This window comes from Falco naumanni, chromosome 8 (assembly GCF_017639655.2).
Source record: "Falco naumanni isolate bFalNau1 chromosome 8, bFalNau1.pat, whole genome shotgun sequence".
In the NCBI taxonomy this organism is placed as follows: domain Eukaryota; kingdom Metazoa; phylum Chordata; class Aves; order Falconiformes; family Falconidae; genus Falco; species Falco naumanni.
Genome location: NC_054061.1, coordinates 41,025,642 through 41,045,425, shown reverse-complemented (window position 1 = coordinate 41,045,425; position 19,784 = coordinate 41,025,642). Strand labels below are relative to the sequence as shown.

Below are 19,784 nucleotides of genomic sequence, written 5' to 3'. Positions count from 1 at the left end.
GAAATGGCTACATCAGACTACTATGGTGGTCCAAGAGCATGAAGATGGATGTGAAGGCTTTATCCAAAGCCCAAATGAGATTTACTTTTAGCTAGTCTGGGCTCTCTCGGCCCAATGCCAGGTGAGGACAGATCCAGGATAGCAGCATTATTTGGTGTAGTTAGAAGTTAAACGTGCTGAGTTTAGCCCACTATGCAATAGGGTATTAGCTTCTGGGCAGCAAATGGACAAGTAAATTATGTTAATTGGCAGTTTATTAATCAGCAGTATGATATATTGGGGTTTAAGTTGGATACACTTCCCATCTCAAAGGATCTGCTTTCAGTCTCAGAAAAGATTACATGCTTCCAGCTTTCTTTGCCTAGAAATAGGGCCAGGGAGAAGAATCATAGAAGGCAGTCTTCTTGCAACAGCTACTCATGTGGAACTAGCAAGTGCAAAGAAGAAAAGAGGTCATGAGCAACTAATTAGATCCTTTTAACAGCAGCTACAACACAGGAAAGATAACTTTTTCTCTTCCCTTACAGCCACAAAAATAATGTAGTGTAGAGTCTGCACCTCTTACATACAAATGTATGCCAACCATAGTTCAAAACGCTACCTTTTTTTCTTTTTACATTACAAGCCAGCATAATCAAGATTAACTCCCTCTCAGAAACACTGATATTATTTTCAGTGATTCTACTGTTTCTCAGACATACCCACAATTTTCAGTTGTATTTGACAAACACTCTCCACCAGCACAACCCAAGAATTAATCAAAGCAGCAAGGAGGATGTTCCAGGACAGAGATATTCTAAATTCAGATTAATTTGATAAAACTTCTGGTACCTAACTAAAGTTGCCTTAATTAGGCATGACCACCATCAACTTTTCTAATAGTCTGTGCAAAGAGATGGGCACTTCCACAGGATAAGCAAGATCTTAGGTAGATTGTCACTGAATATGGGCTGAAAATTGGTGAGACTTAGGAGACTCCAATTTGGGCTGTCTGGAGAGACAGGATAGTAAACTAAACAGACTGCTAGTTTGATTAAGTGTGATCATTTCTGAATAGCCAAACTCATTGCTAACCTTCCAAATAAGTTTGCCAACGCTAGTAATATCATTGCTCTACTAGCTGTGAACATACCCTGACTGAAACAAATTAACTGAAGTGTTAAAAAAATAGTATGACCCTTTTGTCATCCATTGACAGGGAAAAATCAGCTTAGAATACCATACAATTTTCTGTTGCATGCCCAAAGATTAAATTGTATTCCTTGGGGTCCTTCAGAGTTGTCTTCTATATGATCTATTATCCTCCAGAAGAGAAAAGAAGATTGTGTTTGGTTTGTTTGGGTTTTTTAAACTGAAACTTGTAAATAACTTCTTTGAAGACAACTGACAAGTCTTTTGCCTGGCCAAAATGTATAAATTTGAATGTAGGGTTTAGCCTGAAGAGTTCCCCAATCACCTATATCTTCAGAGAGTAACTTCAGCAGAAAATCTAGAACAGATGACCCAGCACTTCTTACGTCCAGAGACTTAGGTTGATCTATATGATTTTGTTATCAAGGCACCTGTAATTCATGTGATTGAAAAACACAGATTTGAACGACCTGGAAATGTTCTGCTGCATGCAAATGAACAGTTGCCCTAATGGAAATTAAGAGATCTTTTGCACTGTCTGTAAGTCACAGCATAAGACAAGAAAAATTCTCCATCTCATAATTAGACAATGACATTCTGATTATCTTGGCTCTCACCCTTTATTTGCCTCAGATCATCAGTAAGCCATGATGACTGCAGAGGGCAATGCCTGAGAAAGCAGCTAGCAGCCACTCTATTCACCAAGATAAAAAAAATAATTATGTCCTCCAAGCCACTGATTATATTATCTCCTATCTGAAAGTTCAGGTAGTTTAATTAATTCACACAGGGATTAAGAAAAGCAGTAAACAATGCAACAGCAATGGAGGAAAATAAAAGGAAAGGCAGAAAAGAAGTAAGAGAATAAAACTGATAATGTGTTCTGAGAAATAAACAGATTTCAGACACCAGGTTTGAAGCTGCATCATTTCTGCCCAGGGAATGAAATACTGCACTGTAAAGAGAATTTTCATATCAAAGACTCACTCAAAATATATTGGGAAAGTGAGTGATCATGACAGTGGACTAGATAACAAGGGATCTGTATAGTTTAAAAATCTTGACAGTGCAAGCACACAAGATAATCAGGAATTTGAAATGTGCTGCCAAAGAATCAAAGGTAAATATGAATTATAAACTGGTTCAAATTGGTCTTTCTGCCTCTCAGAGATCTAAGAATTAGACTTGTACAAACTGCTTGTCTGCTGTAATCTGAAAACTTTAAACATCATCACTTCCATGACCTTGTTGTCCTACACTATCAAGATATTTGACCACAAAAACAAGCTAAAAGTTAGAAACAACTGATAGGACTTTAACAGCACTTTCTATTGAAGTTACAGAACATGACTTTTGGAAGGAAAAAGGGACAAGTATTACTAGAATAGAAAGTAAATGTGAACATGGCATTACCAGTTTATACATGTTTTGTCAGTGCTTCTATATGACAGGATTTTATTGTTTTAAAAAAAAGCATTATTATTTTCACTGTCAGTTTTCTCATAATGCCCATATGCAATAGAGAACAGCAAGGGAGGATACAATGATCTCCATCAGAGCTTTGAAGGGTATTAGCTAACCTTTAACTATTGTCTATTTTAGGAATTTGGGAGTCTTTTTGGTGATGGAAGCTATGATATTTGAAATAGAAAGGCTGTCAGGATTGCATTCCTGTTTTGGTAGGGAAACTTTTCCAAAGCAAAATTGTTTTTCAATCCTTCTCACAGGCATAGTATTTACCTGTTTATGTATCTATTTACTAGATAACAAGTATCACATTAAATTTCATCTTTCAGACTCCATCTCCTTGACTTAAATGTCCCCAGTGTTCACTATTTTGAGAAAATGGCAGAAATTACTAGATGTCAAGTTTTACTAACACAACACAAGTAATGATTTCTTTTTAATTACATATCGCTACTTGTATTTCACTATACTGCTCTAAAGTGAAAACAATTACAGGCACAATGTTGAAAAATAATATACAGCAGATGCTCTTCATACCCTTCCTTGCCAAGACACCACCATCTCCTTTTGTTAAAGAATGGATTTCATTCATGGATTCAAGAAAGAAAAAATCTTATAATTTAAACATTATGCCATAAGCTACATGGATCAGTCGTTCATTTATTAGAAGATTGTACCAGGCTTAGAACAACACACTGTTCCTCTTCTGTCATGTTGTCAATGTAGGCACTAAACAAAAAATAATAATCTGCTGATCTGTATTTGATCTTTTAAGTATCCTTCCTTACATATGCAAATTCTGCCTACCTTTTCTTTAATTGCATTGTTATTAAATATGTACAAGTATGCATGTGTGGAGAAAGATAATAGTGTCTGTGAGCTCCATTGACATACACATTGCAAATATATGCATGATATGACCATCAATAATTCAAATAAAGGACCTTTACATTATATAACTATTGAAATAGTTATAAATAATAGTACATTATAGCTTGTAGGTATACAAACAATAAATACCCTCAGGTTAAGAATACTTGGCAACCTAAGTATAATAAGATGTGCACAATTAACATGCCTGCCCAGTCATTAACAGGTTATACTTAACTTTATAGACTACAGAAGGAGTTTAAGGGAAGAGCTTGAACAAAGACTGGGCACAGTAAGAGAAAGTGCACTTGTAAGATGAATAGCAACTGGGAAATCAAAACCGATGCTGCCAGTACAGCAAACACAAAATTCAACTTCGTGGTAAAATACCTCTCTCTTGGAAGGGAAAGGAGAATGCAAGTTGTAAAGCTTTTAAAAGAAGGACTATAAGTTTGTGTTTGTGAAGATGGGCATATAAACTTTAAAAAACAAGTGGTGTAGGCAGAGTGATAAGCAAGGGTGGTATTAACACCAGTAATCAAGTGAAGCAAAGCTGTAGAGCATTAACGCCAGACAGGCGGATGAGATGCTAACAGTCACGGTGTTAAGAAAAGCAGGCCTTCAATCTGATTTACGGCTATATGGACAAACAGGAGCTGTCAGACCTCAGAGCTGCATAGACCAAGAATAGCACATCAGGAAAGAAAAGAAAACCCAGGAGTTTTTTCTGACATGATCATATTTTTAGTGACCACTGAAGACCAAGAAAATTTCTGAGATGGGTAGAGTTTAACCAGAGTAAGGCACTACTAAAAAATAAAGTAGCAATGCCTTCATAAAGATTATGTTTATGACTATATTATCTGAAGTAAGGTGTGGAGGAGGATGCAAAGGCTGAGGACGGATTCCTGAGAGATCTAAATACACACCTACATACATAAAGAGGAGGAGGAGGAGGAGGAGGAGAGGGAGACCCACCCAATAAGAAACTAAGTCTGAAAAGAGAGAGAATCAACAAGGACAAAATTACAAATGTCTAAGAACAACAAAATTTAGTGAAGACTATAACATAGCATCGCAGAGAGATGACAGATGGAGTGGAGGAGAATAAAGGACTAGCCTGGAATTCCTCCAGGAAGAAGTCAAGTGGAACATTCGTGAGATACATTTCAGCACAAAGGACAGAAACCAGAAGTGAGCAGTTCTAGAAAGGCATTAGAAGACAAGAAATTAAGACAATGGTGCAAAGCCTACTAAAGGGGTGGAAACATGAAGGAGGTCTAGGGATAGGACAGTAATCTGGTGAATAGAAACTTCTGAAGATGAAGAATGTTTCATGTTGGGCATATTTCTTGTATATGAGAAGGAATTCAAGGAGAGAAACAGAAATTTAAAAAAGAACAGCAGAAGGTGGTTAGGGACAGGGATAGGTTCATTGGAAGAGGTTCAAAGACTACAAAACAAAATCTTAATGTCTGTTTCAGTAAACAAGGAGAAAGCTTGAATTTTTACCTTAGTTGGCTAGTTAAAGAAATTCACATGGAGAGAGGGAGGAACAGATCAGCTGAATGGAGGGCTACACAGCTAATAAAAAATATACAACATGCAAAACTGCAAGCAAAGATATTCATAATAGATGACAAAAATTAAGAAATACAAAAAGTCAGCAGAATCAAAATATTTCCACCAGGGATAGTCAGCAGTATCTCTGAAGCATGGCAGATGGCATTAGGAACTGAGAAAGTGGATACTGGGAGTCAGCCAGGACCATGAATTGTCAGAAGGGTTTGGAACTGTATGAGAAGAACAAAAACACAGAGCCTAAAGGGAACGGATAAACTGATAAAGGGAAGTATAGAGGAATAAAGGAGATAGCAGGAAGGAAGTCATCCAAGATCAACAGAACAGAAGTTTTACAAAGTCCCATTCTTGGAGAGAGAGAGAGAGAATAAAAATTGGAAAAGTTCAATTCATTACCACTGAAAATTAACTCAGGGAGCACAGCACATAGAGAAGACCAACTCAAGCATGTAGCTCTGATTTGGCACATGGTACACAATTCAAATGAGAAACAGCAGCACCAGGGCAGCTACAGAGTTGGATGGTTATCCATATGGATGGAAACTGAAGTGTGAGAAATTATAAATGGAAGAAAGTTGCAAGTCAAAGTCAGACAGAGATGGGAATAGGTAAAGCTGTGTGCATGCAGACCATAAAACATCAGAAAGACAGGCAGGAAAAAAAATATTGTTAAAAAAAAAAAAAGGATAAAAAGCTAGGAGCAGACAGAGCTTAAGAGCACCAGCACAAAAGTACCACCTCTTCTGACCCAAATTCAAAGTGGATATTGTTGGAGATAACAGTCTCCACAGAAAGCACCATAGATGAGGCAGTGCTGCTAAACAAGGGAACAAAGTTCTGTGGGCTGGAGGGAACAGCAAGAGGTAAAAAGACAACCTCCAGTTCTTTGAGACCTGTAACATTCCAGTAACTTCAAGAAAATAAAAGGAAGACCAGATAATGGAGGCGATGAGTTTTACACCTGAAGGAAAAAAGGAAGTGACAGAAATGGCACAAAGAAGAGGCAGATGTAATTTAAGGGAAGAAGGACAGAAAATACCAAAAGAAGTGTAATAAAAGTGTAATCCAGACATGGGTTGATAAAAGAGCATGAAAAGCATTAAAAAGCAAAGAGATAAACAAGCACCAATAAAGAAATCAAAAATAACAAGAGAAAGGAAACAGTACCATCCTGATTGTTGCTCTTTCATATATCTTGGAACTTCTGTTATCTGAAGCTGTTACATATGTGCTCTCTGACACACATTAGTTGTTTTAACAAATCACATTTGATTTAAAATGCTAGTTGATAAGGATGATTTGCCATGACATAGTTATATTAGGAAAAGACTCAACCCACTGAAGCTTACATTGCACGCCAAGTTCATACAAGCAGCATTGGTCAAGGCATTTTGTACTCATACACTGTAACTATATTAGAAGTTCATGTCAACATACGCTAATAAATCTTTTGTAATGTAAAACTGGACTGACCTGAGCCCTATTCTCTCAGGAATTTTGACCATATTTATGGATCATTTGCCAGAAAAGCATACTTAATTCTTCTCAAGGTATAGTACATGAGAGTAAATAGTACAACTGGTCAAATGTTCTGCATCCTTGGATGTATAAATGTCCCCAATAAGGGGAGGGAGTGTTTGGGTTTTTTTAAAGGAGCTTGTTTTGTTATTTAAGCCTAGTTATTATTTTCCAAGCCCAACATCACAGCTAATATGTCTAATACTTAATTTTACCAACAAATGTTTTCAAGTAGAAGATTTCTGAAGGCAAAGGGCTGTAAACAAAACAAGGCCAGCTAATGTATTCTAAATCATACCTATCCCAGGAAGTTACACTTTTGTCCCCAAACGAAGGTGCAATCAGGTCTGTCATATAAGGGAACCACAGATTTCAGCTAACATATTAAAGCTCTAAGAGTTGATTTGCCTGAGAAGAAAAGAAATGAAGGACAGACAGAAGGAAGGTCCAATGGAAGGAAGAAAGAAAAAAAACAAACAAAGAAAAAAGGTAACTGAAATCCACTCCTTCCCTGTCACTGATATGCTAAAGTCACAAATATGCACACTTCAAAACCAAAGGGGCACCAACATTTAGAAAAGGATTAAGAGTTATGTGTAATAATTTTATTTTCTTCAAAACATTAATGCTGTAATATAATTTCATCTCTTTATGTAAATAAGGCAGAATTCAAAACTCAAGGAAGCAGATTTCCATCAGGATTACAAATCCACTTCCAAGTGGTCGAATTCTCAGCAGACTGGATCATGACACACAAAGATATTGCTCCCCAAAATGTATGTGAAATCCTACAGTAACTTGCTCCTTGCACAGCTCCTGTGTAGTCAATGGGAACCCAGCAGAATGGGAGCTAGATAAGATTCCAGATAATTTTTATTTTAAACTATAGCATCGCCATGGACCACAACAGAACACTTTAAAATGTGCATATCATAAAGAGCTTTCCTCTGCTTAGAAACAGAATGAGCATATTTTAAACTGGGACACAGCATAGAAAGAAAAATGAGAGACTAGAAGCAATAGTAGGAAGTCAGAAGAACAGAACTGAAATCTCCCTTGAAACTTTGTCTAGCCTTCAAACAAAAAAGGCTCAAATTTTTTATAAGACCACAAAAGACTGAAACTGCATCTTCCTGTACAGCTTACATTTAAACTGAAATTCTTCATAGAGAGCTAAGTGATGAAAGAACCAGTAAAAGCAAATGTCCCCACTTCTCCCTTTAGCAGTGGATCTGCCTGGCCCAGGACAGTCACGAAGCCTGCCCATTCACCTCACAATTGCTGGAATGGCCAGTTTAGCTCAACCAGCACTCTGTCCATCCTGTTTGTTATTCACCCACTAAAAATATAATGGAGAGGGGCAAGCAGCAAGTGACATATTTAATTACTAAGCAAAAGATAAGAAATGTCTTCTTTTCAGTAGCATAAAGTCAATAAATCCTGTGCATAGTTTCATTAATAGATACTGCTATTATTCCACTGAAAATTTTATGATTATTCTCAATCTTGTTCATTTTTCATCACCCTGAATCACAAAAGTAATACTCATGCCAACATGCCAAAGAATTACCACTTTTTTAATCTGTCCATGAAAAAAAGGAAACTCTATATGATATTATTGTCTTGTATTTGTCCACCTTGTTTTTTAAATACGTTCTTAAACACGTGTGTAACATCCTTGCTTGAAACCACCTCTCATACCTTTGAACTGGATTACTTGAACTCAGCTTGGAACTGGAATACGACACATATGATGTAAACTTCTAAAAAGATTTCCAGTGTTTGTAAACAATCAACCAGTAAGCCTGTAGAATGTTCCAGGGAAAGACATGGCAACTGAGGTATCTGAAGGAGATATGCAGTCCTGTGCTGATATTGATCAAGAGGTCCTCAGGCAAGAGACTAGGAAGTTATAAATACATATAAGTTCAAACTGAGCAGAACTGCACTAGGAATGAAGCCGCAAAGAAAACCCTGCCTTCATTAACACACACAGTCTCCCAGAGTGAGGGATACTGAGCATGGGGTGCTTCTTCTCTTGGAAGTGATGTAACTTTCTGCTGTTTTCTGAGAAGAGCAGTCTTGTTCCACAATTGCCTGCTACGTTAGTGTAAATCATTATGCCTACCCCAAATGGGTAAACCGTAAACCAAGAGAGGAAGATATATGGTGATGAACATACTGTTCCCATAATGGATGCCTCTGCCTTCCCAGTAACAGCTCCAGGGCTTAACCCATTTACTTTATAGGAACCCTGCTGCCCAGCTCTGTATAGAACCGGGCACCAAAAGTCTCCAAAGCCAAAGAGCCTGATTCTTGTTTGCTATGACTGAATTAAGAGTATAAAAGATTCTTCAAGTGAAGAAATTTTATGCTGTGCATAGTAGAAGATGAAGGTGCTATTCTTTACATTCCTGTACTAAATTATAGATCTATAGGTGCGTACAAGAGTAGCCAAGCAAAGACAGGAAAATTAAAAGGAAACTAAACTAGAAATTGATAATGACATTTTTATGGACATAAAAGGAGGCCCATGAGGGAAATAAAATCTAAGCAATTATGAGGGAAATTTGTTTATGGCTGATGATACAGACATTGCTAAAAACGTAAATTTAATCCCTGTCTCAGCAATTGCAAAGGATACTAAAAAGGAAACAATTTAACACTTGTTATCTGTTGGAGCAAATAAGAAAAGGACCCAGAGCATGTCTCAGATCTGTGCTGAGGTTGCTGCTACTGTAGATGTTCAGGACACAAGGCAATGATAGTAACTACTTTTGACAGCACAGATTACATCTCTCACTGGCATCCACAGCAAATATACATCTTTGCATTAGAAGTTAGATGGCTGAGAAATTTCAGCACATCTGCACCCTACAAAATAGAAAACCACTCAGGAAAGAGGAGGAGGAGGAGAGCAGAAGGCAGACCGGGCAATAACCAAGCCCAGTGAGTCAGTGCAACACACTCACTAAATGAGAAATTCACTCGTGACTATGTGCAGAAGGACTGGTAACAGTACATTGAGATCTAGCACAGAGGGGACAAGTCTGGTGAAGGCAACAAGGCAACCAAGTTCCTGTAGAACAAGGTCATCGCTTCCTTCTGGGACAAAAGAACAACATCAAAATAGCTTTTCATTTCTGTATGTTTCACATTTTGTACGTTAGGTAATTTTACTGGCAATATCCAGCCACCTCCATTAAATCCTGTGTCCTGGTGATTTAAAAAATCGCCACCTCAATTGATACCCTAAACATCCACTCACAGTTACCAGACACTGACTTTCTTCTGTAGTAGCACTCACAGAACAAGGTCTACACTTGCCATGTGGAATCTAAGCACCCAGGAATAACCTTCAGCAGAATATACAACACCATAAGAAATCACTATATTACTGTCATTGTTACAAAACTATCATCTTGAATTTTCCATATGTATTAGATTTTCCTAACGATCATTCAGTATACTCCATTACACATGTTACATGGCAGTCAACACTGTGGTAACACCATCCAACCTTCTCTTTATTATACACTAAGAGTTCCCTAAGTTTAAATTTTAAAGAGAAGCTGTGCATATCACAACTTAGGACACACACACACATGAAGTCTAACATTTTATATTCACCAAAATTTATTCCTGGAACAGGAATAGAAAAGTTAGATGAACAATGGGGAGAAGAAAAGGGGGAAGAGAAGTCTGATTTTTTTTTTTTTTCAAGTTTAAAGTATTTCAGACAAACTTACCAGGAAAATAGAAAAGAAAAACTTAAACACCTTTAAAAACCGAACTAAAGGGTGACATCAGCTGGTATAACTGACCTGGCATGGCTAACTCTTAGACAGAAACCCCCCTAAAGCATAATTAACCTCCTAATATAATGAGCTTGCCATGAGGTCTCCACTGTGCAAATTCCTATTGTCAAACAGGCTCCACATCCAAACGGAATTATTCATGCAAGGACAAGGTATCTCTCTACTGTTTCACTTGCAGGATTCAAGCTTAAAAGCAACACTGCTTTTCCTGGAAAAATTTAATCGCAGGACTGGGACATAAAACTGATATTGCTTTTGTTAAAATACTTTTAATTGCATTAAATGTGGATGTAAACCATATGGGTATGATTTCTTGCATGTATTTTAATGACTGCATGCCTGCATAAAATCTTTAATAAAGATAACTTAAACAAGTGAACTCATTAAGTTATTAGGAGAGAAACAGATGAATCTTGAATTACTGAAGGCTCCTACAGACATTTTTGTTTTATTTAAGCAGCCTGGGGGAAAAGGGGAAAGCTGTTATAAAAACGAGCAAATTCTGACAATGCCTCAACACTCCCTCATGTCACTTAATGCCTGTTTTACATTTTCATTCAATGCACCTAGCTAAATATTTCGTATCAGTTGATGGTTGCTGCATCAGTTGAGAACATTTGAGAGCTCTGTGCATGCTCTGGGTTTCCACTAGCAATTAACAAATCATTTTTGGTGAGTTGACTAAAAACACAACTTATGAATCCCTGGAGTTCATGTTGCCCATAGTTTACATTTTGTACTAGATGGTATCTGTTTATTCAGTTACTTTAAAATGTGCTTGGCTCAAAATATTAAAGCGTAACCTTTCCCTGTAGGAGTTATTCTCTGCTTATATCAGTTGGCATTGGGGGACATAGATTCCATATAAGACATTTCAAAACAACAGGAGGTTTCATCACTAAAATAGCAGCTATGAATTAAGCAAAGCTATTTTCAAAGCTTTTCTCCTCCATAACATTAAAAACAAACATTAGTATTTATAATTTTTGGTGCATTTAGTCCTCATTTTAGAAGGACTTTTGTCCAAACTTTCCCATATTTGATTGGCTAGTTAACACACAAGCCAAATTTCCTTACCAGATAATGTGATTCTGCCCCTCTACTCAGCCCTGTTGAGACATAACTGTATTGCTCTCTCCAGTTCTAGGCTCCCTTCTTACAAAAGAGACATGGACATACTGGAGTAAGCCAGTGTGGGGCCACAAAGGTCATCGAAGGAGAGGCTGAGTGTGCTGGGACTGTTTCAATCTTGAGAAGAGAAGGCTCAGAGGAGTCTTACCAGAGCGTACAAATACCTGACTGGGGAGGGAAGCAGCGAATGCTTAGCCAGACTCTTCTCAGTGGTGCCCAGTGACAGGTAAAGAGGAAATGGGCACAAATTAAAATATGAGAAGTATCACCCAAACATAAGAAAAAACTCGATCCCCTTAATAAAATGGGAATAGCACTATCTCCCCACCTTATCAGTCACATCTTGTAACCTCTTACTGGTATATACATTTCTTAAATGATTCAGGATAGTGATGCTCTCCTTTTTAGGCTCACACTGAAATCAGCGTGGCACAATGGAAAGCATTATGTAGCTTACTCTGTAGTCTATATTCATTTTACTAATTAAGCCATCTATTGGAATCTACCAGAATTATGGATCAGCTTCTACTTAGTGTTTACTGAAAGAAATTATCATGAGACCAAAGACTCTGATCACAGTAGTTGAACAGCACTCATATTAATGATTTTTTATTAATAACTTCTATTGAAAAGTTAAGGCAAAAAAAAAAAAAAATGGTCTTGCAAGGAAACAAGAAACAATCTGAACAAATCATACTATTTATAGGACTCATTACAACAGAGACAAAGGAGGAAAGAGAGAGAGAGAGAGAGAACAAACCATAGTTGGGATTGCTGCTTCTCTCTAAAATGCCATTTTAAAGTAATGCATAACCATTCTCTGTTACTGCACTACTATGGTCACCTTCCCTACTACTCCCTTGTAGGTGGTCTCACCTCTACAGGAATTGGCTGGGAGTAATTATGACTATTTTAATTTTTTTAAGACATTTCTGTGGCATTATTGTTGTGATTTATTCACATTTGCATACCAGCAAAACTCCTTCAAATAAGTCTTTATTCAGAATGAACACATGGTAATATTCTTGGAACACTAAATGGCACAGAACATTCCTGGAACACTAGCCATTTAGCTATATATTTTGTGACCCTGCAGTTAACTATTACCTATTTATGCTATGTTACTTTACATTTTAGACATTTCTGACATGCTTATACTAACCCTTCCCTAATTCAGGTCATTAGGCCCATTGACTTGGTATATGAATAAAAGTACTAAATGAGGAGAACTTGACCAGCGAATAGGATCTTCTCATGGGAGGGAGACTAATGTAGGACAAAAGGACCCAAATTCCTTCAACTCCCTCTAAAAGGACTTTTTGCTTCTAGTGTTGTTTAGCTATTTGTGAATATTTGGCCATGATCACAGAATCATAGAATCGGGAAAGACCTCTAAGATCATCGGGTCCAACCATAACCATTAACTATAACCACTGCCAAGTCCCCCATTAAACCATGTCCCTAAAAGCCACATCTACACGTCTTATAAATAACTCCAGGGATAGGGACTCAATCACTTCCCTGGGCAGCCTGTTCCAAAGCTTAATGATCTCCTATTTGTCCTAGGTGTTGCCATTTCCTTAAAAACTGGCACTACAACATACAAAAATGTCAGTAGTGTGGAATCAGAATGGCAATCAGTAAGCAAAAGCACTACACAACTAAGTATGTGCATGAGTATGAGCATTGGTAAATGACACAAATACTGGGCTTCTTGACCAACTTGCTAGTTAATGCTGTTCCTAAAACATTCACAAGGAGCTTTGTTTCTTTATATGATCTTTATCATCAAGTTCCATAAATAGGGATGTTTAAAGATAGGGGAACACACATTAAAGGATATTCATTATGCACAGTAATGGGGAAAGAATTCTTTAGTTAGAGAGACCCTTCTTTACATTACATTCTTCAAATACTGACAAGTTGTTATCAACTTGGTTTGAAGAGGGATGGTATCATTTTAAAGAAGGCATAAAAAAACCTTCTTGTTAAGTTGATACCAACACATTGCCACTGGATTCAATGACTCCAAATTTGTGCAGTATGCCCAAATATCAGCAAGCATATTTTAAACCTGGTTGGGTTTTGAGGATTTGTTTGTTTGTTTGTTTTGTTGTGTTGTTTGTGTTTTGGTTGGTTGGTGGGCATTTTGGGGTTTGGGGTGTTTTTTTTTGGGGGGGGGAGGGAGGAGTGGGTTAAACAAGCAAAATAGTTTGTAGTTCTAAGCTGTAAGATCACTTCAGTCCAATTTCATACTCCCATACGTACATCTCTACCTTGCTGCAATTCCTTCTCTCACAAAAGAACTTTGCTTCCTTAATACATTCCTTCGGGGTACTATTCTCTAGTCCCTCCAAATGAAGAAGGACCTATAATGGGACTATATCCTCTGAGTATAAAAACATATTCAAACTCACTTGCAACAGTTAGTAACATCATTTCAAAATGGAATGAGCTAAACACACATTTCCTCAAGCAAGCATTCTTCACCATTTTCCACTGTAGATATAGTTTCTTTCCTAAACTGGCTGCAATAGATGTCTGTTGCACTATTTGGAGATTATCATCAATGATACATTTCAAAAATGTCCACAGAACACAGTTTGTGGAATTAACATAATGACATACCGCTATAGTTTCCAGTTACACAAAATTCCATGGAGACCTAATTATTTTAAATGAGCAGGAGAGCTCAGAAACAACTTCAAAATACAGGTAAGCCAAGATTTTAAATTACACTTGAATAAGGAAAACAAAGCAGCTGGGGCAAGGGTTGGTCCTATTAAAAAGTCCATGAATACCCAGCAAAGCACCAGAATACCATGAAACGAATGCTTTCAGGAATTTCATTCCAATGCCAAGGAACAGAATGTACTCATTGTGACTAATACATTAAAATACTGAAAATAAATTCTAACAGATTAAAAAGATCTTGTAGCAAGTGAAAGGTATAGTTAAATCATTCCAAGCCTAATCAAGCTTAAGAGCAGGGCAGTCTTTTCCCATTATTAATAAGAATGTAAGCTGGATAAATGGTCTGGGAAACTATAAATTATAGCCAGTAAAAGTATTACAACATTTTTTACAAATATTTTTTTAATTAAAAATGAAAAGACTGACACTTGTACTGAAGCAATTTGCCACACATTCTTAAGTTTCATCTGTTGTGGTCTCACACACAAGTTTCCAACAAAATGTTACTAAATGGGAGTGAAACCAGTATACAGTTCTAAATGCAAAATCAATCCATGTTTGATATGTTTACATTTCTAGGTAGAAATATGAAAATATTTCAAAATCTTGATCACTTAATCCTGTGCTTTGGGGTCAGAAAATACTGCTCACCCCTGCCAATCTGCAGTCCAGTTAATATGTGAAAATTGTTGTTCCACAAGGGTAAAGCAAGCAACAGAAAAAATGCACACTACTTTCAGGTTTCAGCTGAGCTTTTAAAACACATGGCCAAACACGTTGCCATGGAAATGTTCTGCAAATACATCTAGAATTTCTTAAGATGGAGCTGAATATAATTTTTAAAAATAAACTTCTCCTACAATTTCAAAAATAATTGCTCTATTATGTATTCAAGGGAAACAATAGCTATTATCTAGCATTTATAACACTTGAAGTGGTAACAGTCTCTTTAATTCCATTTTGTGCTCCATACATGAAATTAGGCCACTGCCTTCCTGTGTGAAATACTCCTGTACTTGTTTTCTTTTATATACTCTGACTTTCCTATCCATTGCCACAACACATTGGCAGATACAAAAGTATCAGCCTCGCAATAAAGTTGGCAACAGTTTAAAACAAAAAGGCTGAGACATGCTTCAGTAAAAAGAATATGGTTTCAAACAACATTCTAAATATTTAAGGTTTTAACCTTCTCTTTTACAACCCAATAGTATTAGTATATGTCACAAAGTGTAACAATTAAAAAGGGGAGAGTTATCTTGCCACACTTTCACTGTTATGTTCAGTGAGCTATTTTTAAAACTGATTTGAAACGAAGCACACACACAAAAAAATCTACTACTGCAAAATGAAGCAAGATCTGTGCCTGCAGAACAGCTCAGTCCTGTTACACAATGCGATACGTTGTTTTAAATAACCTGCCGCTGTAGGTAGTCAGTTGCCTGCCTTATACTGCATTTCATACAAGAAAAACATTCACAATAGCTTTGTGTGCCGTCTAAAGATAAAGCAAAATAAAAATGCAATACAATCTTGTCATTTTACTTTACAGCAAAGGTTTAACCTTTTACCATGAATTAGTTAAAAGAAAGCATGTTCACAATAAAAAAAGGTTGAAAATACATATGGAATAACCTTATATTGTTCAAATAGCAATAAACAACACATTAGATTTCCAAGATATACCTTGCTCTGCTTATGTAAACAGTCTACCCTATAAATCCTGTAGCAAATCCAACATGAAGCAATTACACAGACAAAGAGATTGTAAATGACCTAAAACTGTAAAACAAACTCTTCTGTTATAAATAATAGTATAAACTATGAGGTCATACCTGATGACTTAGAGACTGTAATGTCTCACCGGTTCCAAGCTGCATGACCTTTTTATTTCCAGAGACCCCCAAAAATTGCATTTCCTGTCTTACAAAAGTACATCACATCTTTCAAAATCTTCTGAGCTAGTGAAGAAAGCATTAACAGCCATTCTGTCCATCAGTAAGTGCTGGAGTCATTACCCTCAAGATAGCAGATCTTAAATATAGTTTCCTCTGTGCGATTACAGACATCCAGTAGTCAAGGAGGCTGACACAGCTATATCACTGATGCTGCTAATGCCATCTGAAAACAGTAAGCTTACTGCTTAAAGCAATCCTGCATCATCCAAACAGAACAAGCCACATCCTTCAACTCCTCACTTGCATTTTTTATAAAATCTAGAGCTGCCATTATAGATTTTGTTTTCATCTGTGGTCAGCTAAAGGAGAAATTAGATATTATGCAACCAGCTTTGCATTAACAAAAGAAAAACAGCAGATGAAGTGACATATCGAGGTTATCAAATTTTGCTTGCATGACCACTCCTCAACAAGCACTATGACCATTCAGAAGGAGCATCACAATCTGATCCAAAGGAAAATTACCAGAAAGAAATTATAAACAATTAACAAGCAGCAAGGCATTTAAATACCTCTGTGGTACTGAAACAGCTTTTTTTATGCAGCCTTATGAATCCTAGTCCCTATTAAATTAAAAACATTGCTTGCCTAAGTATTTTTAGTGCTTAATTTCAATGAATTGCATGATCACTGCATTGTTTCCATTACTCCCTGCTAGCAGCCAGAAAACAGCATGCCTTGAAAATGTGCCAGTATTATGACAGCAAAAATGTGTTTTGATATCAAACAAAACAATCATGCATGGTTTTTTTCTGATATGAGAGACCTTTCAAGCTAACAAATGTACAGTATCCTCCTTAGTAATTTTAAAATTCAGACTACAAAGTAATAACTGGACTTTTTATTATAACATATACTTTATGCAACTGAATTTTAGTATTATAAATCATTATTTATATTTATTGTTGCTATCATTATGGCAACAAACTTACACAAACAAACAAACAAAAAATCACTTCACCAAACTAAGACAAAACAGTGCCACCAACAAACTGTGAGAAGTTAACATTTAATGATTCCTCTGAATTCTAGACCCACAGAAAAATTAGTCATGTTCACAGAGTAAGAAAGTCATACTGAGGCACTCAGTCCATATCCTTAAACACACAGGAACATCCCCTCAACACATATTGAAATATATTGCTACCAGTCATATTTTATAGACAAAATAAAACTTGGAGGAAAAAAATCGTCCCTAATTTAACTACAAGCTTGTATGTTATTAAAATGAATTTGGATGTCCTTCTTTACTTTGAAATATAAGCAGAAGCTGAAACTAGATGTAAACAGTTCTAAATTAATTCACCCAGATCCTATTCTGTCAGTTTAACATTATTATTATACAGTTGTAGTAATTGCTTTTTTGAGTAACTTAATCAAATTTGGCTTATAGTTGTTCACATTATGGCACTGATAAAAGCAAACTGGTCTCACCAATGAATACCACATATTTCCCTTTAGAGAGAGAAACTGCTATCAATTTTTAACTGATTCACTTTCTACAGTGCAACTGCCTCAACGTAAGGACACTACATCTACAAGGAAAGGGAACTCAGCCACACATCCATACATGGTCTCCAGTGGTGCGTCTGGCTAGTAGAGGCCAGTCACTGAAGGCCTAGCAGGCCTTGAAGTGCAGTAGGAAACCAGATCAGGCCAGACCTGACACCCCTTTTTATATTCTCCAAGAGAGTTAATCTCGAGGGCCAACAACCTGACACTGTCTTTTTACTGCTGCTGATAGTGGCAGTCAGGGGGCCGCTTTGAACATTGTGAATGATCTTGAAAGCTGCCACTTTTAAAGTTTTTCCAGAATAACTTAAGAATTTTCAACCTAGCAAATATTACTATATCTCTGTGCACAGGATAAAAATACACACACATAAGGAGACAAAAGACTCGTCAAAAAATAGACAGGTGATTCAGCAGTAAAAGAAGGGGAAAACAGCTTTCCCTGCATCAGTATGAAATAGGAGTATCTACAAGGTAGTATTTTTATTTCCAAAGGTAACTTAAAAAATAATAATAATAATAGATCAACACCAAATATTGTTTTTTACACCTATGCAAACACTCAGTTCTGCAAACTATATTCGGAGAAGTAGCTATTAAAAATTATGTAAGGGGATACACCTCGCATCTATAAATTGCTGTCAACCACTTCCAAGTCCTCACAAGCCACATAGCTAGGATATGAAGGCCAGCACAACAGTAAGTGATCAAATAAAAAATGTGTTGTCAAGCCACCTTTCATAAATATTATGTAGGCTTTCTCTCTGCAAATCTTGTACTACATGATGATCTCCACTCACAGTGAAAAACACAAAGCTAGGAGCTATAACCACAGCTGTCAGAAACATCAATTAAGAGCTTCTGCTCACAAAGAGTACATAACCTCTCCCCCAGCTGGACATTTGAAGAATTCAAGAGCTAGCAAAAGACAAAACAGAAGACTATTTTCCTGAGCTAGGTTAAGATCTCAGTACGAATTCTAAATGCCCTCAGAAATATACAGGTATTTCTTCACGCATATTGTCCCAGCTAGTGGAATCTTTTCCCAGAAGTTATTCCACATTTTTCCTCATGGCAATACAATTACTATTTTGAAAAACTGAAAATTTTAACATTTCATTAGCAACATTAAAACAGAGAGAGGGCATAAATACAATATTATTTTATAAAGTATAGATATTTATTCTGACAGATGTTAAAGCAAAAGTCTGGTAATCCATTCCTTTAGAATATCAACAAGTATTACTTTATACCATACAAAAGCATTATTCACAAATATAGTTTGCTTTTATTTTATTTTTCTTGGAAAAAAGAAAGAATAAAAAAAGACAAAAGCAAATTCAGAGTTCCTGTAGATTATGCAAGGTTAAATAATGGTCACTTTGAATCTATCACACACTTCATATCCAAAAGACATGACCTAAGCAGTCAGTGAGCAAACAACAGAAGCTCTGTCACTCAACTTTTTAAAATAAAGTCATGTTTGCTAGTACTAATGATCAACATAGAGAACATTTGACATCACTGAAAGATATTGCAGACTGTAAAAGTAAGGTGAGGTGATGTTGCACTATACCAGAAGAGCTGAAAGAACAATACTAACGCATAGTCCTCAGCAGCACTTTTTTTTTTTTTTTTTTTTTTTTTTTTTTTTTTTTTTGTGGGGGGGGGGCAGTGTTGCTATATATTATTATTAATGACCAGAGCATAAGTAGTATGAATGATACCAAAAATCACAGTTTGGATTTGTTTAAAAATTTCTGATATTGGAAAGCACTGCTAATATATAAGGAATGAAACATCATCAGGAAGACATGGATTACCTTTAGGAGCACAAGAATAAAACTGGCGTAAAATAATGCAAAATGCAAAGATGTGAACTTATAGATTATGAAGTTTCTGCTAAGAATTGAGAGCTCAGCAGGTGAAAATTACAATAGATGAAACTGTGGGGACAAAGCTGATCAGAGTAATTATGAGCTACTAACATGATGTCCCTATGGAAATGGAAATTAAATTTTAAAATTATCAGGGAAGATGCTTCTAGCACATAGACATTACCATTAATGCAGTAACATGAAGCTCTGTTAACATCTTATTGTTC

At 36.4% G+C, this 19,784-nt stretch overlaps 1 protein-coding gene across 6 annotated transcripts in view; it reads right to left on the bottom strand.

Moving 5' to 3' along the window:
- The window catches only part of SLC4A10 (solute carrier family 4 member 10), a 162,018-nt gene that overhangs the window by 110,701 nt on the left and 31,533 nt on the right, over positions 1-19,784 (bottom strand). For 3 of the 6 annotated variants that reach the window (XM_040602742.1, XM_040602736.1, XM_040602737.1), the window contains exon 1: positions 16,046-16,404. The exons of 2 other annotated variants lie outside the window; for them this stretch is intronic. In XM_040602742.1, the coding sequence (XP_040458676.1) occupies positions 16,046-16,126 (81 nt within the window). In that variant the 5' untranslated portion in view covers positions 16,127-16,404. Of the gene's footprint in view, positions 1-16,045; positions 16,405-19,784 lie in introns of those variants that run through there. One more of the 6 variants, XM_040602740.1, reaches the window with a different exon arrangement.